Below are 27,812 nucleotides of genomic sequence, written 5' to 3' on the forward strand. Positions count from 1 at the left end.
GTAGTCGACACATCCATCCAAGATATGGGTGCAAGAGGTAAGGATGAGATGAGAGTATCAGGGGCGTTGGGCTCTCATGTTGATTTGCTTCCTTCTGCTAGAAGTGAATCTATTTCTTCATCTCATACAGCTGATAGCATTCGACAATAGGCAATGCCACATTTTCAGAGGGATTAGTTGTGGGTCGCAAGAGAGCAGGTGGATGCTTCCACATATAATTTCTAATGCACAAAGTCCTTCATAGATTATCTATTGTAGAGTTCAAATGTGAGGGAGGATTCATACAATGTTTGAGGGTACCTCATCCGAGGCTCTCATGCTATTCAAAGGTTGGTGGAAAAGATTGTAGGGACTCTGTCTACTATGCTTCCCCACAGGAATTTTGAGGTTGGGTTTGCTAAAAGGGTTGCCCAAGATCCTACCAGACTAATAGTTCGAAGTCAAAGTTTGGAGCCATCTTCTAATTCCCAATTTGATATTGATGAGCCCTTGCAAAGATTGGGAGTTTTTATCGGCATTATACTGTGAGTGCTCATCATTTTCCTTTTGACCCACAGGTAGAGGACTTGGTTTCACATCAGTGTGAGTTGGCTCCAGTTGCATACCATCCATTATGGGATGGGTTAGCACCATGTTTTGCAGATGGGATTGACTGCTACTTTCAGTATCTACACACCCCGAACATTTTCGTAGAGGTTAGAGTTTGTGTTAGTGATTTAGGTATGTGTGGTTGTTACCATCTCCATAGTGCAGTTGGGTGTGATTATCAATTTGATGGGAACTCAGGTGTGGACAGAGTTGGTATTTCAATTGCATTGAGTTCCGATAGGTTGTTGCCTTCATCAACACCTCGAGTTAGTTGTCAGATGATTCTGATATTGATATCCATTATTTGGGTGTTAGTGCTACAGGAGTTGTTTGTACACAGCAAGGATGGTACACAGTTCTACCTTTGAGATCTAGGTGGATTGTGTGTTCATGTTGCTCCAGGATTGCTTGGGGACAAGCAATCTTAGGGAGGTAGGACTGTAATGTCCCCAGTTTTTGCTAGTCTATACGATTGATAGAGTTAGCTCATCATAGCAACCCTCATGAGCTGGCAAGGCATTTTGAGGGTCTCAATTATGGATTTACTATTTTCAGTAATTCTATTTTTAGTAGTTGCTATTTTTGGCAGTGTAGTGGGTGGCTTGGCAATTGGTCGTCACCTAAGGTTGATCAAGCTAATAATTGCATGAGCTCTTATTTATTTATTATTCATTGAGTTGCATTATCATAATAATGTTTATATTATTATAATAATGACTTTTAGAGATATTTCTAAAAGGCAAGTTGGAAAGTTTCTAGTGTTGAGTTCTTTTGAGAAACTTCCACATTTTTTGAAGTGGAGTTTTATGGAAACTTTTGCCAAAGAAAGCTTATAAATGAGAACTCGTTTCATTGGGAAAGGCACGCTTGATTATATATTTGATTTGTGCCTTTGTGGCTTTTTCTTGGGTTCTTAACTGTATGCCCTTGCTGATGTATAAGGGTCTTTGAGTATCTGAAGTTGGTTTGGAGTTACTGCTGATGTATAGTGGCTTCATTGGATAGATCTCCCTACTGTGTTTTGTTGTGACTAAGGGATTGTTTCTTAATTCTGAGAATTCTGAGTGTTGTGCAAATTATTATTGATTTATAATAATTTGCTACTTTACTCCTATTGTTTTCCCTGTGTCTACGAAGAAGCTGATATTGGAGTTTGGAAATTGAGACGTTGGCTGAATTGTGGAGATTTCTATTAGTGTTCAAATATTGAATTGAGGAGATTGTGCGTCTTTGCGGGGAGATTACCTTGGTGTTCGAATTGGTATTGGCAGCCATGGTCAAAATTAAGGAAAGCATTGGTCAACAGCAGCATACTGGACCAGATGTGTCTTTACTCCTGCATTTGGTGTTGGGACGCCTGATTGGGAGGTCAACATTGCATTTTCTGGATCTGCGTTACATTCTGACAGCATACTGAGGTATTCGGGGAGTGATGTCTGAGCAACAGCTCTTTGCACATCATCTGCACCAGCGTTTTGCATTGCAGTGGACGGCCAAAGATATGAATCATTGCGGCTGAGTTTGGGCATTAAGGAGAGATCATTTTGGGTGGCAAAATTTGGCAAATTACCTGCAGACAAGTGCCATTATTAAAATATATATTTCTGATTTGTGGTTCATATTAAATGCAAAGGATTTGTTTCCAGTTATAGTCGGAATTCATTATATCATTTCAAACTTCTTGTAATTGTTGTTAGTGTAGTTTTTTATTTTTCCTATTTTGCTATACTTTTAATAATCTCGCTTAGGTTAATAAAGCATGTCTTATTAGGTGAATGGTTGTGAGGTGTCACCTTCTTACATGTGAGCATCCATTAGCTATCTTGGGAAAATACTTTGCTATCTTTAGTCCGATAGATGGTTGCTCCTCATTGGTTGGTGTTGCCACCTCCTCCCTCTTCCTAGCCTATATAAGCATGCTACCTGGCTTGTATTTGCCTCTCTTGTTTTTGCATCCTCTTAATGCTATTTTGCTTCCAGCATTTGCATTACTCTCTTGTAAACTAACTCTATGATGCTATTTTGATTTTGTATCATTTCCATTCATAGTTTATATATTTATTCTTTGCACTAGTTTTCTGGGTTATTAATCTTATCAGATTCTAACATGGTATCAGAGTTTTTCTATGTGCAAGAGTAGATTTTAGTTTCCTTATTTAAGAAATTCGGAGGGGGCTAATAAACTTTTTTGTAGTTTTTTGAAAAACGAAGTATGCTCTTCTCTTGCATCTTTGGATGATCCTGAGAATCAGAAAAGTTTTGACAAAAACAGTTTTTCTTTGGAGTTTCAATCTCAAATCTGACAACCAACTTGCATATTTGGAGTTTTCAATCAGTATTGCAGGTTCCGGCATGCCATTGATGGACTTAGGAAACTGATCCAGCATTTGCATGTCATATTTTGGTTGTTGGGATCGTTTTTTGATTTTTGGAGCCGTTTTTTACTGTTAAAGGCGTCTAATTTACACTACAGCGGAATCTTCTGTACATCAACAAGAAAAATGCTTTCTGGGTTTTGTTCGCAGCCCTGAAAAACCATCTGGGTATCTTTTAGATTTTGCATGCAAGCTATATATTTTGTAAAATCGAGCATGAAAGGATACAGCCATACCCCTCTTCGTTGGCAGTCGCAGATTTGGACGCAGTTTTCAAATGTCTCATTCTTGCTCATACGGACTCCGATTTTGATGATTCTTGTTATGAACTTGGCTATTTTTTTGTGCTCTATCCACTAGTGGAGTTGTTTTTTGATTTTCATGCATGAATTCTTCAGAAATTGCAAATTCTCAGCCGGGACTGTGCACAGTTCTCGTTTTGAAAACTTCGGAAGATCATAACTTTCTCATACGACCTCGTATCGAGACAATTTTTTTTTTGAAAGTGCATGATTTTTCGAGTAGATCGCAGTGGTGTTATTTGTTTCCTTGATTATTGTGCTCAAGTTTCACTTCTAGCATATGCTCTTCATGAGGGTTTGTAATGCATTGAAATCAAGACCACTAAGTATTTCTTTCTAGTGGTAGTTGTAAACGCACTAAAATAAAGTGCCAAATCATATTTCTTTGAGGGGGGGTTCTTTGATTGAGTAAATAGGGGGGGGGGGGGGGGGGCACTATCGTGGCTGGGTTCTCTTCTTTTTAGCATTTCTTCATCATGGATCAAAACAATATGCCCATCCTAACTCCATACAATTACTTTGAGTGGAAATCACGCATGACAATTCACTTAAAGAAAGTTGGATTAAATAGGATAACTATGGGACTTGAAACTGAACCTACTAAAGATGAAGACAAGCCTAAGTGGTTTAACAAATGTGATGAGGCATATGGAACATTGTGTTTGTCTGTTTCTCCTGACTTGCTATTTCACATTGAGTCTTTGGATACACCAAATGAAGTATGGACAAAGCTAGAAACACTATTTGGCACACAAGATTCAATGAGGGGTCATATGTTGGAAAATGAATTATTTAGTTTGAGTCCAGGCAATTTCAACACAATCCAAGATTTCTTCACCAAATTGAAATCACTAACGCTGCAGTTAAAACAATGTGGAATTGAAAAGAAAGATGAACAACTGATTCTCAGTATTCTCTCTAAGCTAAGTTTGAAATATTTTGTGTTTGTCTCTACCTTCTATGCTACTAAGGGTGCACTTGGTACTCAATTCACCATGCCATCTTTAGATGATTTTGCTGTCAATCTCACTCGAGAATAGGACAAGTTAATCCAGATGGGCACTCTTACGTCCTCTAAGTCACATGCCTTAGCAGCCAACCAAGGCACAAAAGAACAAGGACAATGTAGTAACAACAATAGTAAGTACAAGAAACAAAAGAATAGCGAGGAGAAGAAGGATCAGATACCGATTTCTTCAAAAGCAACTATTGATACACCATCTTCCAAGGGCGATAAGCCTAAAAAAGAAAAGGTCAAATGTGCCTATTGTAAAAGACCTGGTCATGATGAACATAAATGTTTGCAGAAACAACTTGATCACTTGACATACATTCTTGAGAAGAATAATATCAGTGTTCCTGAGTCTATCAAACAAAGTTCTAATGAAGGGTCTAACAAGGAAAAAGAAAACAGCAAGGGGAAAGGAAAGGGCAAGGCCCTTTTTGCAGTTGCTTCCTCACCATCCACTTGGGTTCTTGATTCGGGTGCTTCACACCACATGGCTTCATCTAAGGAAGAACTTGCATCCTTGGAGTCGTGTACTATGCCTTCTATTTTGATGGGTGATAACACTCTTGGTGAGGTGAGTGGGAGAGGATCTGTTGATGTGGGGGATGGCACATTCCATGATGTTCTTTGTGTACCCTCATTGTCAACTAATCTCCTATCGGTACACCAGATCACTCACACAGGTTTAGGCAAGCGGGTTGAGTTCACTCCTGATTCAGTGGAGATACGTGAGTTGCACAATGATTCTACAGTTGCAGTTGGGAGAGCAGATCATCAGTCACGACTCTATATATTTTCTCACTTTGTCCCTGATCCTCCTTTGACTGTTTCACTCACTCACTCTAATGATGTGAGCAGATTATGGCATGAGCGATTTGGCCATCTTAACTTCCACTACTTGCATCAGCTTAACCAACAGAGCATGGTCATAGGGTTGCCTTCTACTTTGACATTGGAGTCACTTGGAATACATGATAGATCTTCTAATGGGTCGGATTCACTTGAGCAGTCTTCTACCTCCACTTCTGATGCAGAGAGTGATTCAGAGGACTCACCTCCTTCCTCTCCTAGTCATCATTCACAGGTTGATGATTCTCCTCTAGATTCTCCATCTTTTGGTCCACTTTGGGCTAGACAGACCTTGCAGTTTGCAGGTGATTGGGTTGGGGATCCATCAGACACCAAGCAGACTCGTTCACAATTCCAGGATGCTCTGCATATCTTCATTGCTACTGCCTCAAATCCACAGTCCTTTCATGAGGCTTCTGGTATTTCTGAGTGGGATATAGCTATGCAGGAAGAGTATAGTTCCTTGATGAGGAACCACACTTGGGATCTTGTCCCTTTTCCTAAGGGAAGAAAACTTGTTCGATGTAAGTGGATCTATCGGACAAAATTTGCAAGCTTTGCTGGGGGTGCAGGATGCTTCATCTTTTGGGGGGGCCTCTTCCTCTCACTTGGAGTCCTAATTTTCTTTGGGGAGTCTCTTTTCTCTCTCTTTTGGGGGAATTTTATGTACATGGGCACCTCATCAGGCTTGACTTGTCGGGACCCATTTCTACATCCACCTAAGCTTCGCTTATGGGGGGGTGTTAGTGTAGTTTTTTATTTTTCCTATTTTGCTACACTTTTAATAATCTCGCTTAGGTTAATAAAACATGTCTTATTAGGTGAATGGTTGTGAGGTGTCACCTTCCTACATGTGAGCATCCATTAGCTATCTTGGGAAAATACTTTGCTATCTTTAGTCCGATAGATGGTTGCTCCTCATTGGTTGGTGTTGCCACCTCCTCCCTCTTCCTAGCCTATATAAGCATGCTACCTGGCTTGTATTTGCATCTCTTGTTTTTGCATCCTCTTAATGCTATTTTGCTTCCAGCATTTGCATTACTCTCTTGGAGACTAACTCTATGATGCTATTTTGATTTTGTATCATTTGCATTCATAGTTTAGATATTTATTCTTTGCACTAGTTTTCTAGGTTATTAATCTTTTCAGATTCTAACAATTGTTATCACTTATCAACTGGAGAAATTCAATATAAATTGGAAAAATAATTAAATATTGCAAATAAGAGTTTGTGCATCATTAATTCAAATTGGGAGCCAGTTCGGGTTTTCACATTCTTTCATACTGTCGCTTCCTTAAGAAAATATAGGCACAAATTGTCGTCAAACCAATTTTATTTCTTTAGTTTGAATACTAAAATATATCACTGCACTCTATCTTCAATGCATACAATTTGCACGATAAACTCTATTGTATTGTCTTCAATATCACTGCATCTAAATTCATTTGTCAATCTATTTATATCAAGCCATCGAAAATCTTTATAGTTGCCCTTCAAGAATAACATCTCCCTGTTTGAACAATATTTAGTCTTCCAAAAACTAATTATGCATATGTTGACTCCATGTGGTTAATCATTACTGATCATATATAACTTATGTTCAGATTCAAGTCATACTGCAACTTCAGGTTACTTGTTTTCATTTTTCCTTCGTACTACCATCTTTTCTTTACTACTGTCGAATGATTTATAACTTGCTTATGCCCTGCATCTTTAGACATCTGATGACATTCTCAAGTTTGACTTCATATTCTTGTCGTACATTCCTTGCTCTGTCTATCTGGTCATGATGTGGAGCATTTTAAGACTTCAGTGCTTCCAGTCATCATTCCATGAATGTCCTTATTATTCTCTATCAATGGTCTTTACAATATATATACTTTGATAGGCATCCGCTATATCTATCTTGAAAGTCTGCCCTTCGAGTTGCTGCAAGTATTTGACTGTCAAACAATTGTTTTATAGCAGTTCATATCTTTCTTCATATAGATGATATCATAGGATATATTATAACTCTGATCAATGTAATGCTGAACTTTCATTTTCATCTCTGATTCAACATTAATTATACTGATAACAATTTACTGAAACTATCTTGTTCCTATAAACTTTCCAACAATTCCCTTATTCTCTCTGACATTTATGATAGTAAACTTTGTCTTTTGCATCTCTGGCAGCAATGACAACATTTCCATCAGAGGCCAGTTCATGCCAAGAGTCTCTGTTATTTTTAGAGCCTGACTCACACTGCCAAGTTTATCCAGGTACAAGTTTGCAAAGTCTGATTTAGAGAAATCCTGTCATCCTCTAAACTACTTGTATATCTTGGTGACATTACATACCCTAAGATCCAAATAACCATTAGCAGGGAAGTTGCATGTTATATCTTCAGTTTTCTATTGGAACAAGACCTCATGGATCGAAGTGACCTCCCAGATGTTTCCAGGACTTCAGAAATTTCGAGGGGGTGGGGTTGGTCCATTTGATGCATGAAATTTTTAAAAATGCAACTTCCTAGTATCAAAATACATTTCAAAGCCCTGAAAAGCTAAAAGTGAGGACAGGTGAGGTAAGGGAATTGTTAAGGCAAATTTGGTGCATTTGATTTAAATTTTAAAATTTAAGCTTCTTTTAATTTGTTTTAAGTTATTTTAATAGTCATACCCATGCATTCACCAAATTTCAGAAAACTTCTGTCATCCTTAGAACATCATCACATGTTCTCTCATCCCATAAAGAAAAAGAATAATACTGTATATGAGTGCAACACTATCCTATTGCTTTCCATGGGCAGATAAATTAATGATGTATTAGATATTTGTCAACACACACGAGAATAACAGGGGCTAATTTCTTAAGGTAGATCACCAGACACTTACAGCCACACAGTAAAGAAAATGTTTTAAACTTACTTGGAACTTCACTATGGGCTCTCACTAGCACATTATCAAGCATACAAACATATAGTGATAAAGAAAATGTTTAATGCTTTTGGGCACATCAAAGCTTGGTTAACCATACCTCTTTTCCAGCCTTCACTCTAATCAATTCTCTCATCTTTTCTACAGCATAGATTGTGCATGCCCTTATCTCTACTTCTTCTTCAGTTCCTGAAGCTAATTCTTTGTTCCCATCCACAATGGTAGCCAATGTTGGACTATATGTGAGCACGCCTAGTTGTCTCAGAACTGCTGGAACTATATAGTCTGCAAAAATAGTTATTGAACCAATGTCATGAAAAGATCCATAACCTTGACCATTGAAGGCTCCCCATAGGTCAGCTACAAATATTTGAGCCCTTTTATACAGAAAAACTTGGTGACCTTTATACACTGAGTGGTCCCGAAAACCTGCCAAAAAATATCATACCACTGAGACTTATAAAAGGAAGTATCAGCTTCAAAACAAGTATAAGCAGTTCTTATGCCACAATGAACCCCTATGGACCTCTAAAGATCCTGACCAAACCTCAAATTGATGCTATAAAATGCCTAAAGAGAGTTTCATATTATTAAATGTAGTAGAGTGACATGCACTTTGGAATGCATAGCTATCAAGGAATCATTGCTGTAAATTTTATAAACAAAAGCTTTGAATAAGAACCATTCTAACTGGTGAAATGATGTATTGCTCTCTTATATTTCTTTTCATCCAATCGACCCATCCCCAAACAAATACTCAAATCCAATGTTTAATTCTCAAGTCTGATAAAAATAATTAGCATATAGTTTTGATGTCATTTGGTAGAAACATCATCTACAAATGTTGTAGAGAAGAATTGCATTGAGTCCTGCACATGTAGTCACTCTACAAACTTCAAAAAAATAATGTAAGGGTCTATCATATGCATATATCAAAGACATCAAACACTAGAGCAGTTGGTGGAGATGATAAATCAACTATAACAAACAAGTATTGTACAATCAACTCGGCATAATATGCACATCAGAAAACACCATCTTGCTAAAGTCTTTCGTTACAAAACTGCATTCTGTAATCACTTACTGATTTAATAAGGTACACTCAGAAAGTAAAAAAATCATGTAAGGGTCTTTCATATGCATATATCAAAGGCATCAAACACTATAACAGTTGGCAGAGATAATAAATAAACTACTAGTCTACAACTAATAAGTAATGTACAATTAACTAAGCATAATATGCAGACAACAAAAAACATTTATCTATTAAGGTTTTCTTAACAAAACTGCACTCTGTATTCACTTTAACGATTTAATAAGGTAAACTCAAAATGCAAGATCAATTACAATACAAAGATAAACAATTTTGATGCTATGCTCTTCAGTCTTCAGCTGAGTTATTGAAATTTCTTTTGAAGAGGATCCTCTCACACACTTGATTCAGTTACCAGATATTCTACCTTCCTAGAGATAAGTAACAAATTTAATCCACTCATTTTAATAACGCTACAGAAATTAAGAAGTGGTCAATTTTGTGAACATAATCAACCCCAGGTATGCAGGTAACTATATAACATTTTTCTTAGCATAGTTATATTCAATAGTCAAACATGTTTCATAGGATTCTCAGATCAGGTCTGTACCAGGAAAATGACGAGTAACCAACTCTACCAGAGCCACTGCAGAATTGCCAGCAGCAGTAACAAGATTAGCTGCCTTTCCACCAAAGCTCTTCTCCAACTCTGTGCCAACCTAAATGACAGGTAAAAGACATCTACGATAACATTGTTTTAAAAAGAGATGAGAATGCATAGGCAAAAGACCATACCTAATTTTAAAATGCAAATGGATTGAAGACATTATTTAAACTAAAATGTGAGTATGTACTACTATAGAATAACATGATTAAACCCATGTTGCTAAAACCAGAGTTAACAGCATGATTTAAGTCTCCTAGATAAGAAAAAAACCTTATAACTTTGTCGTTATAGCAGATTATAAATTTATAAACCACTACTGAAAATAGCATCAAGTGAAAAGTAATGCAATAAAACAAACCTCATGGAGTAATCTAATACGCTCATCTTCTAAAGGAAGAGGTCGTGACCATTTAAGTAATTCCCTCAATTGAGGACCTGGGGACATTTTCCAATATATAAATATTCACAGAAGAGTTGTTTACATTGTAAAATGAAGGGAGCTAATGGTTTATCATTTTTTTGCTTCTGGATTCAGATTGTGTATAACCTTTTTGAACCAACGTTTCGAGTCACTCTGGGAACAAAATGTTGGTTCAAAAAGGATATACAAAATCTGAATCCAGAAGCAAGAAATTAATATTATGGATTGTGGAAACACTTTTGCAATGTTTTATCTTCAATTTTAATAAAAGCATCCTCACCTCGTTCCCTTGGTAAATTTAGATATTTCCATTAGTATGTACTATGTACCATCTTCACAAAACATGCTCATATTAAAATTGGAAAGTTGAACTCACTTTAGTAAATACAAAATACACAAGTATACCTGTGTAACTTCTCAAACGATCTGCATCAAACACTGAGCTATCATTTTCTAAAGCTGCCTTCAGACCATTAGCCAAATGGTCATAATTAAGCTCCTCATCTGTTGAGAGAAAACAAAACAATACATTTTAAGAAACATATATAAGAAAAAGACTCGGAGAATGAAACAAAAACAATCAGCCTATATAATCCCAAAACTAATTCATAAAGGCCCTACTTAGGAGATGACATTGAATCCATTAAAGAGTAGTTATATACTCTTGCAAACTATCTGAAAGTTGCAAGGATTGAAACATGTTCAGAATATTCAAAAGGAATCCCAAAAATTGCATACAACATAGCATTTCATGATTTCAAGTTTTAAATTTATCATATGGTTACTTTTGTGTACTCTGCTTTGTAGGTGTATATGGTGACTCCTCAATACCCCCAAGCTCAGCTGCTAGACCAAAATATCTTGCCCAGCAGAGAAAATGGCAACAATAGCTTTCCTCCAACAATGCAAGATTGACTGATTGAGATATAAAATATGAGATGGTCTGACTTATAAAACCAAGGCAAAAACAAAGGATTAGACGAGATTGTGACAAATGTCTTTGTAAAGTTTAGATATATTTGTCATTGTTGAATTTGATTACATTTTAAATATGCAACTGGAATTGCCGAACTTCCAAGGAGAGAATATTAATTGATTTCTATATCTCTCTTCGCCATTTGATATTGATATAAGTATTGTCTCTAAGAGACATGTCATGAAAAGACATGTCTCCACAATGTGGAGCCATGTCTGTTCATGTCATGGCCCTTCATTTAAACAAACAAACTTAGTCATAACCCAGATTGGATTAGATAGTACTTAACTAATTTTATGATAGCAAATCGTCGATCTGCATTGAAAGTGAATGGATCAATTGCTCGATCCAAATTATGTTCCAATATTAGTATGCTTGATCATTAATTGATCAATTCTATGCATGTATATCAGATCATTACTCGATCTGTACCATGAGAATAATATAATCTGCAAATTCAAATTTCAGTATACTTACTGTGATATATAGAGTTTTGATTTAATACAAGAATGATTTCTTTGTCTCCAATGTATATGAAATGATAATTCTTATTGAGCACAAGTGTTAATGTTTTGTAGCTTCGTTCTGATAAACTCCAATGAAGATATATATATATATATATATATATGAGATATACATAAATATATATATACATATATATTTTATAGTTATTTATATATTAGAAAAAGAGATAATATATAATTTGTATATATAATTATAATGGTTAATATTATGAATAGACATATTCCTAAAGAGACATGTATTCATAACTCTTTCTTCATATAAATATATTGATAGTTGTATTTGAAAAACAAATACCAAATATCATGGCAGTGTTAATACATTTGCAGCAGATCCTAGAAACTTAACATGGTATCAGAGCCATCTGCAAATGTAAGATATAGAATATCCAATCTGCATAACAAACAAAAACTTGTTGAAAGAAAAGCATCTAATGAATGATCTCATCAACAAAATGGTTGTTGCATGTAAAAGGAATGCACACCACTGAAAGTGTTGGCTATATTATGCAATGCAAACTTGCCGATTATTAATAAAGCGGAAAGATAAAGCGTGTGGTACAAAGGTGGTCTTTGCTACTGCTTTAGACAGTCTGCCATCGCACCAATGGAAAGAAAAATATCATGTGACACACAAAAATAGTTCAGAGTCTTCAATACCATGCATATGTGTTTGTGGAATCATATTTTCTTGGCGTTTTCAATATTGACTACGTAATATCTTCATACAGAACATCACGTGGTTCATATTTTTTCTACTTTATTATTCACTAAAACCTTTCTCTCAAGTCTTCAAAAGATCACAACAGATTGTTTTGAGACCGTCAAGTCAGGATAATAGGTTTTGGTTAAACATGACATATGTGAACAATACTTTGTTGTGATAGTAACACGTATCAAGTTTAAACACAATAGGAAGATTATCGATGTGAAGTCTTTGGTAATTAAATCATTATTTGATGCCATAATTTTATTTTTTGGTTTGATTCGGTTCAAGAGGAGAAATTTAGCCAGTATTGATTTGTTCTTCTTGTGGGTACAACTGCCACAAGGGTTGAAGGGTCTCAATACGGAAGAAAATGCAATGAATGGGAAGGCCTTCAGAGATTGGAACCCATAAAAGATGTGAAATATATTCAAAGGTGCACCTACCCTATCACCACAGATGACGTGAAGTACAAAGGCAAGAAAGAACAAGATTTTAGAGAACTGGGTAGATAGGTAAAAGCGGACATAATATACGAAGGTGCACAATACCCATTTCGTCATTTTCTCACGTACGTAGCATTTCTAAACCATGGAAAACCATCATGATGCGGCTAGAGGCTTCTGGAATGTGGAACTCATTGGGAGTATAGGTTGATGATTTTCAAAGCCATGTAATACTCCCCGAGGCTAGAGGAAGACCTAAAAATCAAGACTCGCATAAGAAAAGGGTTTGAACTAAATAACCATGGCCCTCGAAATTATAACATGACTAGAGAAACCCTAAATGATTGGAAAAGCCATCAGGTGAAGAAATGGGTCCATCAACGTAAGTAGGATGAAACTTACCTGGGAATTAGGAGGTATGTCAAATTTTGCAAATATAATATGTTATATATATTTAGAATGATATTAATTGTTTATATATGTGTTCTTCTAAATATTATATATAATTAGAACATTACAAATTCTATTTTTTATAAATGTGAAATCATTTTTTATGATTCTAGATTATTTTGTGTGTGTGTGTGTGTGTATATATATACATAATATGAATTATCACAATCATAATGTTGTTGTTCGTGATAGGCATGAATTAAATTACTAACAATCTAATTGACATTCTTATTTGATTTAAGATTATATTTAACTTGATAATATTTACGAAATATATAGAGATTCATTATGTGAATATATTATATTTCAATCAAATATTTATCTATATTATTCTTATTTTTATTTTATAAGATTTATGAACCTTGATCTTTTCCTCCGAGAATGTTTTTACAGCACAAAGAGGGAGATTGAGAGGGAGACTGATATTTTAGGCAACCTTGAAAGAAAGGGAGCAAATAGATGATATGATCCATTCAACCTTCTGTAATCTCAATCATATTGATTAAGAGGGACTAAATCATGTTGTGATGATTCTCCGTGATCAATGAATTCTAGCAGACAAGAGGGCAATGATTCATAAATATGCCTCTTATGTGATTTTAATGGGCCTACCTCCTGTGAATATCATGAGGAAGTGACGACTTCCAAATGATGTCACTTGTATTTGCAAAAGTTACTGTAAGGTGATGATCTTACAATAACTTGTATCATGAGATCTAAATTTGAGTAAATGGTGAATGTCTTGCATCTCAACATTCTGGGAGGCCATTACTCAAAGAGTAATTGGTGAATATCATTTGATATTTTGGGAGGCCAATACTCCTAATATCAGATGTGATATCAAAACCCTTTTTTGAGTACTTGGTGAATATCATTGATATTCTAGGAGGCCAATACTCTTGATATCAAATGTGATATCAAACCTTATTTGAGTACTTGGTGAATATCTTTGATGTTTTGGGAGGCCAATATTCTTGATATCAGATGTGATATCAAAACCCTTTTTTGAGTACTTGGTGAGTATCACTGATATTCTGGGAGGCCAATACTTTTGATATCAAATGTGATATCAAACCTTATTTGAGTATTTGGTGACTATCATTGATATCCTGGGAGGCCAATACTCTTGATATCAAACCTTATTTGAGTACTTGGTGAATATCACGTGTTGATATTCTAGAAGACCAATACTTGTGATATCAAATGCAATATCAAGTGGCGTAAAACTTTTGAGATATCAAATGAGATATCCTTAAAATGTGTCATTCTTAATATATAAATGGTATAATATATGTCTTGTGTTTATCCCCCCTAGCTAAGAGGGAGTGTTAATATTTTGTAGCTTCGTTCTAATAAACTCCAGTGAAGATGTGTATATATATATTTGATATATATGAGATATACATAAATATATATGTACATATATATTTTATAATTATTGATATATTAGAAAAAGAGATAATATATAATTTGTATATATAATTATAATGGTTAATATTATGACTAGACATATTCCTAAAGAGACATGTTTATTCATACTTTATTCATATAAACATATTGATAGCTGCATTTGAAAATCACATACCAAATATCATGACAGTGTTAATACATTTGCAGTAGATCCTAGAAACTTAACAACAAGAACAATGTATAATGAACTAACATACATATACATGCACATATATAATCAATACAAGCAATCATCCTTATATCTACCTGAAGCTACTATGTATCAACAGTCTTGATCCTATACAATGAGATAACTGCTGCAGTGGCAGAGAAGAGAAACGCTATAGGAGGCAACATTGTTGAAAATGTAATAGGGAATTTAATGTTATGTTTTAAATGCTTTTAGTTTTTTGAAGTTTGTAATAACGTCCTACATGTGGTGGCATACCTAGAGTAGCAGTTCGATAAGCTCTCCAAATATAGCCACCTAGGACCAAGTGTGTGGATCTTAAATTAGAATAGTTTTTTTTAGTTCGTAGGTGGAGTGTTTAATGATTTTTAGAATCCAATAATAGGTAGTAGGCAGTTTTTGGAATATTCCTGACTTAGAAAACAACTGTCTAATATTGGTAGAAAAAACGTTTCAGATTCTTATCCTTTTTTTGGATAGAAGACGTTCTTCTTTTCTAAAATAAGAAGAAAACGTTTCACATCCTTTAATAGGAAAAAGAAAGTCAGTTTTAAGGATGAGCTAGTCGGCTATGTAAGACACGAATCGAATTTGGAGAGATATGGAATGTTTTTTTTTTTCATTTTGTCTTTGTGCAAGTTTTCGATGGTCTGAGTTTTGAACGGATTTTTCTTATCTTCTCACTGGAAACAAGTTGATAGTTTGCAAAAGATTAAAAAGTTTTAGTTTTGGGTCGAATTCGGTATGTTTGCAAAACATTAGTCTCAGTGCATGGGTAATATCTCCCAAATGCACTGTTGGATTTTCATGAGCTTTGGATATGTTATTATAAGCCTAATTATGCCCATCTTCACCAGAGCGATTGAAGAGTTTTGATCTAGTTCAAAAGTTATACATGTCTGTTCACAGGTCTATCTAGAGACAGCAAGGAGCAATGTTTTGCAGAAAAATGTACTCTAATGCGGGGTCAATATCTCGGGTTTGAACCGTTGGATTTCTCTCAAATTTTTATATATTGTTTGAAACCTAGTTGCGCAAAATATCAACGGTTGGATTGAGAAAATATTGTCTGGTTCGAAAGTTATTCATGTCTGAGTGCAGGTCTATCCAGAGGCAGCAAGAAAAAATTTTGGGGGATTTATTTTCAAAGTTTTGTTTATTGAATCTAGTGGATGGTTATAGGAGTCTTATGAGTTGAGTCTAAGGTATCTCTGGTTGTGTTTTCATAATAATAATAATAATGATAAAAACAGTTGGTTCAAATCACAATGGATGGTTATAATATATCGTGTGTGATCCTGAAGGTTGTAGACACCCCTTGAAGCAACTCAGTTGAGTGACTGATTCCTCCTGAGTTTTCCAAGATGTGGCTCTGCATCATTTTTGGTATCAATGATAAGAGAGACGTATCTCCCTGAAGACTATGAGGTACAGTTGCATCAAAAAAGGCAAAATCTCAGACAAAGGGATATGGATATCTGTACTTATACAGAAGAATTTCAGAAAATAAGTCTAAGGTCAAAATTTGCAGAACCCGAGAGTATCAAGGTAGCAAGATACCTAAATGGTTTGAGGATGAACATACAAGAAGAGTTGCAGTTGCTGAGCCCTAACACCGTAGCTAAGTGCTATCAGCTGGCTTTGAAGGTGGAAGAGAAAATCAAAAGGAGACAAGAAAATAATAATAGAGGCAGAGGAAGACAACCATTCAGAGGAAGAGGTACATTTGCAGGAAGGAGTCCAAATTTTCAGCCACAAACGGAGATGCATAATGAAGTTAATAAGTTTCATAATTTCAGAGGAAGTTTCAGAGGTAGAAGGCCAAATTTCAGAGGAAGATCACCAAGAAGGATGAATGGACCAATAAGATGCTACAACTGTAATCAGGAAGGTCATATGGCACACAAATGTCCAGCAAAAGCAAGCTCTAGTACTCATGGCGAAAGAAGAATACACCTGGCACAAGAAGCGGATTTACAAGAAGATTCAGAAAGTTATGGTTACCCAGAAAAGGGAGAAGCACTTATGATGAGAAGAACACTGTTAAAAATGCTTGTCAAAGAAGAACCACCACAAAGGAAGTCCATTTTCAGAACTACCTGTAAATCTGGGGGAAAAGTTTGTAAGGTACTGGTAGACTCTGGTTCTACAGAAAATTTTGTGTCTCTTGAAATGGTGGAAAAGTTAAAGCTACCAAGAATACAACACTCGTATCCTTACAAAGTATCTTGGTTAAATAAAGGACAACAGACTATAGTAGAAGAGCAAGCTTGGGTGGAATTTCAGATTGGAGCCTATAAGGATAGATTATTGTTTGATATTGTTAATATGGATACATGCCATTTACTTTTCGGCAGACCCTAGCAATATGATCTCAAGGCACATCATGATGGAGTGAAGAATACGTATACCATTACAAAGAATGGAAAGGTCATTGAACTGATACCTTTAGTTGAGCCAAGTCAAGAAGAATCAAAAGCCGCAGAAGCCAAAGTTATGGTGATGGGTAAGAAAGAATTCTTGAAAGAGGTGAAAGGAAAGAAGAGCCCACTCTTTGCACTGGTTCCGGTACTCAAAGACAAATTATAGAATGATGCTGAAAATCAGAGTGAGGAAGAAAATTCAGAGATGGAGTCTTCAAACTTGAAGGTGGAAGTGATAGAAAAGAAGAAAAGAGAGGAAGAAGAAATGAGAAAACAAAAAGAAGAGGTAAGCAAGATAGAAGAGGAAATAAAAACTTTGAGAAGGAAACGTGAAGAGAATGAAGCTAAGTTGAGAGAAAATAAAATGCAAAAAGAAAGAGTGCAGCAAGTAAATGTTGATGAAAAGAATAAAGAAGAAAGCCCTATGGGATTTGAGTGTGATAAAGTTATGGTTGGAACAATAATGTGTCCTTTGAAAATAGAGAAGAGTACAATGTTGGAAGGTACTCCTACGGAAAAGATTTTGGAGGCAACTGATGGAGCCTTAAATATGCATAATGAAGAAAAATGTCAAGAGGAATGGCATGAAGATGAAGCTAAGGAATGTGTAACAGCAAGTTCTAAAGAAGAATCTGATTTATGGGAAAAATTTGCAGTCATTGTGGGAGAATGGAAAAGGCATAGTGGTAGTACGGAAACTCAGCTTGAAGAAGAAAGGAAAGAGTGCAATACTGTTATTGTTCTTCAGCAAAGTTGTAATAAGAAAGAGATATTTGAAAGTGAGATTACTACAGAAGATCAAGATGATGATAAATGTTTAATAAAGGAAGAAGAGATAAATACGATTCTTAAGATTCAAGATGTGAAACTGGTTGATAGTCAAGAAGCAGATAAGTTTATGGTTACTATTGATGAAGATAGATATGATGCACATTACATGGTGTATAAGGAAGCTCATATTCAAAAAGAGAACTCAAATAATCTTAATGCTGATGATATGTTTTCCTCTAATAATGTTTATGCAGAGATGCAGATTTCATGTATAATGAATCATGCTGGAGAATTTTCTGTGACATTTACAACATTAAAGAATCAAAGCTACAAGGTGGAGAAGTTGGATATTATTTTTGTTTTTCTTGTAGATATGCTCATCCTAGTTCAAAGAAATTGGAAAGTTCGAAAGAAGAATGTGATTCATTTCTACAACACATCATCTCAAGAGGACTTGAGATTCATTCTACAGGGGAGTATGCTGCAGTGGCAGAGAAGAGAAACGCTATAGGAGGCAACATTGTTGAAAATGTAATAGGGAATTTAATGTTATGTTTTAAATGCTTTTAGTTTTTTGAAGTTTGTAATAACGTCCTACATGTGGTGGCATACCTAGAGTAGCAGTTCGATAAGCTCTCCAGATATAGCCACCTAGGACCAGGTGTGTGGATCTTAAATTAGAATAGTTTTTTTTAGTTTGTAGGTGGAGTGTTTAATGATTTTTAGAATCCAATAATAGGTAGTAGGCAATTTTTGAAATATTCCTAACTTAGAAAACAACTGTCTAATATTGGTAGAAAAAACGTTTCAAATTCTTATCCTTTTTTTGGATAGAAGATGTTCTTCTTTTCTAAAATAAGAAGAAAACGTTTCACATCCTTTAATAGAAAAAAGAAAGTCAATTTTAAGGGTGAGTCAGTCAGCTATGTAAGACACGAATCGAATTTGGAGAGATATGGAATGTTTTTTTTTTCATTTTGTCTTTGTGCAAGTTTTCGATGGTCTGAGTTTTGAACGGATTTTTCTTATCTTCTCACTGGAAACAAGTTGATAGTTTGCAGAAGATTAAAAAGTTTTAGTTTTGGGTCGAATTCGGTATGTTTGCAGAAAATTAGTCTCAGTGCATGGGTAATATCTCCCAAATGCACTGTTGGATTTTCATGAGCTTTGGATATGTTATTATAGGCCTAATTGCGCCCATCTTAACTAGAGCAATTGAAGAGTTTTGATCTGGTTCAAAAGTTATACATGTCTGTTCACAGGTCTATCTAGAGACAGCAAGGAGCAATGTTTTGCAGAAAAATGTACTCTAATGCGGGGTCAATATCTCGGGTTTGAACCGTTGGATTTCTCTCAAATTTTTATATGTTGTTTGAAACCTAGTTGCGCAAAATATCAACGGTTGGATTGAGAAAATATTGTCTGGTTCGAAAGTTATTCATGTCTGAGTGCAGGTCTATCTAGAGGCAGCAAGAAGAAATTTTGGGGGATTTATTTTCAAAGTTTTGTTTATTGAATCTAGTGGATGGTTATAGGAGTCTTATGAGTTGAGTCTAAGGTATCTCTGGTTGTGTTTTCACAATAATAATAATAATGATAAGAACAGTTGGTTCAAATCACAATGGATGGTTATAATATATCGTGTGTGATCCTGAAGGTTGTAGACACCCCTTGAAGCAACTCAGTTGAGTGACTGATTCCTCCTGAATTTTCCAAGGTGTGGCTCTGCATCAATAACTACCTTAATCAAAAAATAAAAGACCTTGGCAACTAGAATAAAATTAAAATAAAAAAGATGGTATGATAAGTTCTTATCTAGACAACTAAAACTTTTATAGGTAAAAAACTACTAAGTTAATGCTTCTAGGGCACCTTAGGCATAGGTAAACTTAAGTCGTGTGAAGTAAACTTAAGCCATGTGAATAAGTCCCATACTAGCATATAGCTAGGTACAACACCTTAAACATCACATATTAACATGTAAATATTATAACTAATCTACCAAACAGTAAACATAGAAGTCTATGATAATATATATTTGTCCATAATCAATAGATGGTAGGTCCAAGAGTCTAAATCAATTAGATTTGACCTTGTCTTGCTACTCAAATCCTTTGTGAATGTGAAATGAACTTATATTCTTCTTTTTAGTGATTTTATGCTTAGATTAGGTTTTGGTATTGTTACATGTGGTTTAGGTGTCCTTGTGGGCCAGCCAGCCTTTCTTTCAAATTTAAAAATGTCTGACTTTTTAACACTAGCTGTCCAAAAATGACTTCAAAGTGGGCAACTGGAAGCCCCTAAGACAAGTACATGACTTCTAGTTGTCCCCTAGGAATGTTGAGGACGTCTAGTCATCCCTGTTGAAGTAATAGCTTCAGTTGGCTCTGATATTAGTATATGGAGCATACATACGTATGTATATGTATACACATACATATGTAAATACATATACATACATATATGTATATATTTGATTTACTTCAGATACTGATATCTCATGCTATTTGATACTTTATGATCATGCCTTGATCGAGCTGTATATATTAATATATATACTATGATTGTAAATGGGTTCACACGTTTACCCCTCTATTACTAATTTCTTTGTGATAAGGTAGGACTCTTAGTCCTTACCTTGTCTTTTTTCCTGTTTTGTTTCTTCTCAATCACCGTTTGGTGCTTCTGTTTTGGCCGGCTCTTTTGTTTGTATGCCCAGTCCCATAAACCTTGTTGGTTTTTCGTGGACATTAATATTATTATCTTATCTTATCTCACGTATCAAGCATCGATTCATGACATTTAATGATACTATATTTTTTGTTCAGTTATCTAATAGACTACATTTAGTTGTACCAGAGTGTCAAAGATTAGATAACACACATCTTTCTTAGATATAACATATTCTTTTGGTAGGCATCAAAGATTTGATGCCGGTGCACATACCATAAGAATATAAGTATAATGAATATCATATGATTGATAATTCTTGTTCAATCATACTTCGGATTATATTAAAAGATAACATCTAAGTTGATGGATATATGTTGATACGCCATTCCAGGAATATCATATTGAGATGATATCTATCCATATGCAAGAGTATAATGTGTTCAACGCTAAGAGGGAGTGTTGAGTTTGTAGCTTCAGTAGGATTGATTTGATCATGAGATACATTGTTGATCGTAAACCATCATTTAGACAAATATTCTTATATATATAATATAGTATATATATATGGTCATTTATATTATTGCTAATATATTATTATTGTCTAATGATGATTAAGCGTAGTCTCTCTCATATTTATAAGTCTTGAAATCTGCATTTGGAACACACCTATAACACAATGGCAATGTTATTACATTCGCAAAAAACGATCCTTGTTACTCAACAATTCCCTATGTCCCCAACCACTTACAAAGTTGTTTCAGGGACTATTTCCAAATTTTGCAAAAACGAGTACAAGAGTGGGGACAAGAAAATGACATCTTGCATCACCATATCATACCAAGGATGGGAGCAAGTCATAAAACCCAGAGACACATTCATGCAAAACATAGACAAAATCTTATTGACACAAACGTGATTTAATATCATTCACAAATTGAGTTGTGCGTGTAGAAATATTTAGTCAAGTTAAACATTTTCTTTTGATTTTATATATGCTCAACAAATTTAGAATGTCTTCTATTTGCCTTGGATCACGATCACTTTCCAACATGTCAAAAGTCCTAAGATACTGATGCAACCTTCTGAAGGCTAAAGACGGAAGCTAATATGGACGAGTGCCCTATGGATGCCACCTAAATGCCATTCACAAGCACCCAGATGAGTTCGGATGCCCCAAACAGATATCCAGGTGTCTATGAGTGTTATTACATTCACAGAAAACCATCCTTGTTACTCAACAATCCCTTATGTCCCCAACCACTTTCAAAGTTGTTTCAAGGATTGTTTCCAAATTTTGCAAAAAAGAGTACAAGAGGGGGGCCAAGAAAATGACATCTTCCATCACCATATTATACCAAGGATGGAAGAAGGTCATAAAACCCAAGGACACATTCATGCAGAACATAGACAAAAACTTATTGACACAAACGTGATTTAATATCATTTGCAAATTGAGTTGTGCATGTAGAAATATTTAGTCAGGTTAAACATTTTCTTTTGATTTTCTATATGCTAATTTGGAATGTCTTTTAATTGCCTTGGATAACGATCACTTTCCAACATGTCAAAAGTCCTAAGATACTAATGCAGCCTTCTGGAGGCTGAAGACAGAAGCTAATACGAACGGGTGCTGGAGGCGAACAAGTGCCCTATAGATGCCACCTAGATGCCATTCACAAGCACCTGAATGAGTCTGAATGCCCGAAACAAGTATCCAGGTGTCTGTGAGTGGCATACAAGCATCTAGATGCATCCATGTGCCTATGAGTCAAATCTAAGCATCCAAACGCAACTGGGTGCCTGTGAGTGGCATTTGGGTGGCACCCACATGTCACTGGGAGCATCTGTAAGCTTCCTTGCCCAAAAAACAAAGACAGACATCTTTTAATTTTTTTTAAATGTGTGGCGTGATTCTGTTAGGCTTAAATCATGAGTAAAATGAGATTAAACAAATGTAATGAAAGTTGAGAGCCGATACAATAGATTTGAACAGCAATAAGATAGAGATGCCTCAGAGAAACTCTGTGGGTGAGAACTTCAACCAAATATGACTATATGCTTAGTACTTAAAAATGGCTTACAAAACTGATTCCACAACTCCTTTGGTTGTCTACAAAACTCCAATAATGTCTAGCTCCCTGCAAACCAATTAAAGTTGGATTCTTCCTTTTGAATTGCAATAGGTTTCTTCTAGGCTGTTGGCTAGTTGAGCTTATATAGAAATGCATTTTGCAAAGCTTTTCAAATTTGATGGCATTTTAAGTTGCCATTTTGTGACAAATAGTAAGAGGAAATTCTCTTTAAATTATAGGGCAAGATTTTTTTTTTTTAATTAATCTATTCGTAAAATCTGAAACAATAAACAAATTGCATATTATGTACCTTGTACAAATATGTTTCTAGGGGTTTTGCATCTAAACAAAATACTTGAAAAAAACAATGTAGATCATCTTTTGATCTTGAAGGTAAGAATACAAGACTGCAATTACTTATCTCATTTCTTTGCGCACACACATGCATCCATACGCATCCCCCCCAAGAAAAAATTCCTGCATCCGCTTCAAAATCTGCATCTAAATCGGTAACTTAGCAAAAGTCCATTTGTTTCTAAGTTGTGGTTCATAACATCCTCTCAAATCTTGTCCTTTATATGAATGCCATAACTAAGGACCTATTTCAAATAGAACATATAGGGATCTAATTGACTTCTTTAGAGAAGTCACAATTACCAAAGTTGTGCTTCAGTTCAACATGTAGGTTGTTGCCAGTGTACAAATTGAACAAAATAATCATTGAGGGAGAGCCATTTCCTTTTTACTGAAGTTTTTGTTGCAGTAAATAAAAGTTATACTAAACAATAGAGACAAAAGCTCCTTATATAGATTTACAAAGACAATGTTCCAAAAGAAATAATTGTGAACAAAAAACAAAAATAAAAACTACCTAAGATGACTAAGATGATCATTAAAGAAACACCACATTATTCCAATACCCTCCCTTAATGGTCACCACTCTAACTACCCTGCAGAAGACAATGTACTTTGGTAACAAATACAAAGAAGGTTGCCCCCTTGTCATCAAAATGTTTTGCTACAATTGAGATCCTCCCTAGATCTGCAAAATGTTGATGACCAAGAATCTATCTAGCCTAATGTTGGGTAACAAAGTTATCCCTCTCAAATCAGCTGTTGATACTTTGTCATCAAAATGTTTTGCTACAATTGAGATCCTCCCTAGATCTGCAAAATGTTGATGACCAAGAATCTATCTAGCCTAATGTTGGGTAACAAAGTTATCCCTCTCAAATCAGCTGTTGATACTTTGAACCACAATTTTGTGAAAGAATCTGCAAACCATTGCCCTAGCAACTCCAGGTGTGATCCAAAACAGCTACAAAAAATGATACTAGTTGTGGGGCAAACAATTTGCACCCGATCCCATTTGCATGAACAACCATTCCATATGTACTATGCACAGAAGTGGACCAGTACACATTTAGTCTTGGTACTATTATTAATTCAATCTACAATATTTTAATGAATTTTAATATTTGCAAATTTCTAATACGAAATGATAAAAAGAGATTTTTTTCTTGTTTTTATTTTTGTAAGTTTTCTTATTTTTTAATTAAGTTTTTATTTTATTTTTATTTGTATATATCATTTTCAATAAAAAGTTTCAAACAATTTAAGAAAACAAACTGTCATACTTTTGTATTCGAAGATTTTTACATGTTTTTAAAATAAATAAAAATTATTTATAAATATAGTTATAATGTTGTTTTAAATTGTATCGAAATCATTTTTATTTCAATTAATATACAATTGAATATAGCCACAAGATAGTTATATGCTTTTTATATTGTAAAAAAATCACTTTTATTCTAGAGTTATAATATATGTATAGTTAAATTAACAATAAAACTGCAAGGTATATATGTGAAAGGTTGTTATATAAGATTTTTTTTTTTTTAAATAGAATAATATATGTAAAGAGAATTGTGTTAGTTTAATATACCTACCACTTTGGGTTATATGTTTTTTTAATATAACATTTCAAATATATGCCTCAAAATTTTATTGTTAATATTACTAAATGTGTTTTTCGAATAAAATGAAACATATTTTCATATTTATCTTTTGCCCTTCTTTCTTTATGTTTCGAATTGTTTTGATTATTGATTAATTATGTATATATTATCCTTAATAAAATAGTGCAAAACTATATGGATAAAAATTATTTCTAAAGTAAAATAAATTTGAAAAATCATTTAATCATTGCAAATTAAATTTAAAGCAAATAGATAAAAATTAAGTGATCTTATGAGTCAAAAGAACTTAGTTGACCAGACCTCATCCAAACTAAACAGATTTGACCACTCTACAAGTTATTACTTATGTCAAAATTGAGTTGACAAAAATTATCAACTTGAAACCCATTTGAGACCAAAAAAAAAAAAATTATGTATGTCTATACTTCAATAAATTATTTTTAGTCAAAATAAGAAATTTTATGAAGTAATGTTTAAATAAAAACACTTTACAAAACTTTGATTTTGAAAAAATATTGTTTGGAACTCTTTATGAAAAATAAAAGGCAAGAGCCTACAACACAACAGTAACTTGTGTAACTCTTCTCTGAGAGGTCTTGGGTTTGAGTCTACTCTAACTTAACACATAATAATAATCATCAACAAATAATAATAATTAATCTAGGCTTCAGCCCATTAACTATAAAAAAACAAAGAAAAATAATATTATATATACAAATAAAAATAAAATTAAAAATACCAAATAATCTCCAAATAAAAAAGTATAACAAAATTTTGATTTTGCTTTTTTTTTTTAACTTCTTATTGAAAAATAACATGATATGAACAAATAAAAATAAAGCAAGAAAAAAATCTTTCTTTTCATCATTTCATATTGTAAATTAACGAATATTAAAATTAACTACAATACTACAGACTAAATTAATAATAATACAACAGACTAAATGTGTACCAGTCCACCTCTGTGCAAAGTACACAGTGCATGGATGGACATGGGAATGGGGTCAGGTGCAAATTTCCGGTCCCAGAGCCAGTGCTACAAAAAACCACAATTTTTTGTGTAAAAAATTGCTTAGCACTAAAACCGAGGTTTACAAAGCATCATTTTTTAGGGTTAAAAACAACATAAACCCTCCAAAAACAATTTTTGAGGATAAAATTGAAAAACCCAGACGATTCTTGAGGTGAAAAATCTATCAAACCAGACATAATTTTTGAGAATTAAAATCAACCAAAACCCAACACAAAATATGAAACACAAATCTGTAAAAACCCCAACCAGTCCTGGACTGTATAGCCATTGCACAACTGAAGTTTTCTTTGTTCTTTCAATTTTTTTTCTATTTTTAATCTTTTGCAATATATCTATCTTTAAAAAATAATTCTTCAAAAGATACGAAGACAAGAACCAAATTGTAAAACATACATTCCCTGAACTTTCCAGAATTTATTTGCAAAGAGAAATAACCAAATTTAACAATGTTCTCACAACTAAATTCAGACTACTAAAAACCAATGAACCTGATCATTGTGGGCTGATTGCAGATTTCAATAGCAATTTCCTCCAAACATATGACTGCTGATTCCAGTTGAATTCCGAATCCCAAAGAAATGCTAACACTGAAGGTGGATATAGCTTCCTAATTGTTTGTACAGGCCGCCAATTTACATCTAATCATTGTAAACTCGATTTTCTTCCCAGCCATGGCCACAGATGTTCCTTCTAACGACTGCAGCCCTACACAATTAGAAACGCAGCCCAGAATACTCTTGCGAATTGCAGAGATAATAATCAGAGGTATCCAAGGGGTGTCTGCCAATCCTGTGCTTTATGACAAATGAGATTTGGATTCCCCACACAGCTTATAGAAGCAAAAGAGCAGCCTTTCAGCGCAAGTCGATTCACCAATTAGCAGTTGCACAATTTTATATAATCCTTTCCAGATTTCTTTCACACTACAACTAATGATTTCAGATCCAATCAAGCACAGTAGGAGATTTGCAAACTGTTATACCTCAGCAACAGTATGCAATAATCACTTATAGATCATTTCTTAGAACTTCACAAGCACTAAGCCAAATGATCAATAAAATATATTATTCTAGATTATTCTCCTTAGCCACAAAATTTACAGTAGGAGATTTTGGCCAATTGAATACTTCAGCACAATTGCCAAGAACTTTTTAGACTCAACCCTTATATCTCAGCAAGGGCACAGAAAAACGGAACTCAAAAAGCCACAAAGGCAACAAAAGCAAATAAAATATTCAAACGTGTTTTTCTCAACAAATGGACTTGTATTTATAACCTCCAAATTCCCTTTTGTTGCCAAAAAGTAACTTCCCTCAAGAAGCTTCAACACACAACATTAATTAGAAGCTTCCTCTAAATTCTCTCAATTTACTTGGCTTAACTTATTAATAAATGACACTTTCCAATGATAACTCAACTCCCAACTTAAGTGAAATTATAAAGTTAAATTATAACTTTATAATAAGCCATTTAATAATTATTAATAATTTGGCCACTAAAAATATAATTACTCCCAAAATACTCATCATTTAAATATGTTGTCTGAAATAGGAGTCATACCTATTATTTCTCCATGTGACCAAATGCACTTTCCAAAAATAGAAAAGGTCCATCTTGATCAACACCAACTTACCACAAATAGTAAGTACACAAAACTAAGCCCAAATGAAGTCCGATCTGAGCCAAACGAAGACCACCCTGTAGCTTACTGAGATGTGAAAAAGATAAGACCCTCCCAAGCCAAGCCACTACCACAGCTGACCCTCTATCCACTATAATTAGCCTACGAGGATCACAATAATAGGCTAATCCCTAAAACTCTGATGCCGACAAAATTGGGGACATTACAGAATCATAATACAAAACTTCACTATTGAGGAAAACTAGTAAAACTCTTGCAAAACAAATTTTGGGACCAAAAACACACAAAATCCACAATCATTATTTTATGAACAAA

General features: G+C 34.4%; 1 protein-coding gene across 2 annotated transcripts in view; it reads right to left on the reverse strand.

Moving 5' to 3' along the window:
• The window catches only part of LOC149564509 (uncharacterized), a 72,283-nt gene that overhangs the window by 12,344 nt on the left and 32,127 nt on the right, over positions 1 to 27,812 (reverse strand). Inside the window, exons 3-6 of one of the 2 annotated variants that reach the window (XM_089818048.1) lie at positions 10,572 to 10,670; positions 10,104 to 10,180; positions 9,689 to 9,797; positions 8,146 to 8,474 (exon numbers count right to left, since the gene is read on the reverse strand). In XM_089818048.1, coding sequence (XP_089674174.1) covers positions 8,146 to 8,474; positions 9,689 to 9,797; positions 10,104 to 10,180; positions 10,572 to 10,670 — 614 coding nt within the window. The remainder of the gene's footprint in view (positions 1 to 8,145; positions 8,475 to 9,688; positions 9,798 to 10,103; positions 10,181 to 10,571; positions 10,671 to 27,812) is intronic. The other variant, XM_089818049.1, reaches the window with a different exon arrangement.

The sequence above is a fragment of the Cupressus sempervirens genome, chromosome 3, assembly GCF_028749045.1.
Source record: "Cupressus sempervirens isolate cs-2001-9-10 chromosome 3, ASM2874904v1, whole genome shotgun sequence".
Classification (NCBI taxonomy): domain Eukaryota; kingdom Viridiplantae; phylum Streptophyta; class Pinopsida; order Cupressales; family Cupressaceae; genus Cupressus; species Cupressus sempervirens.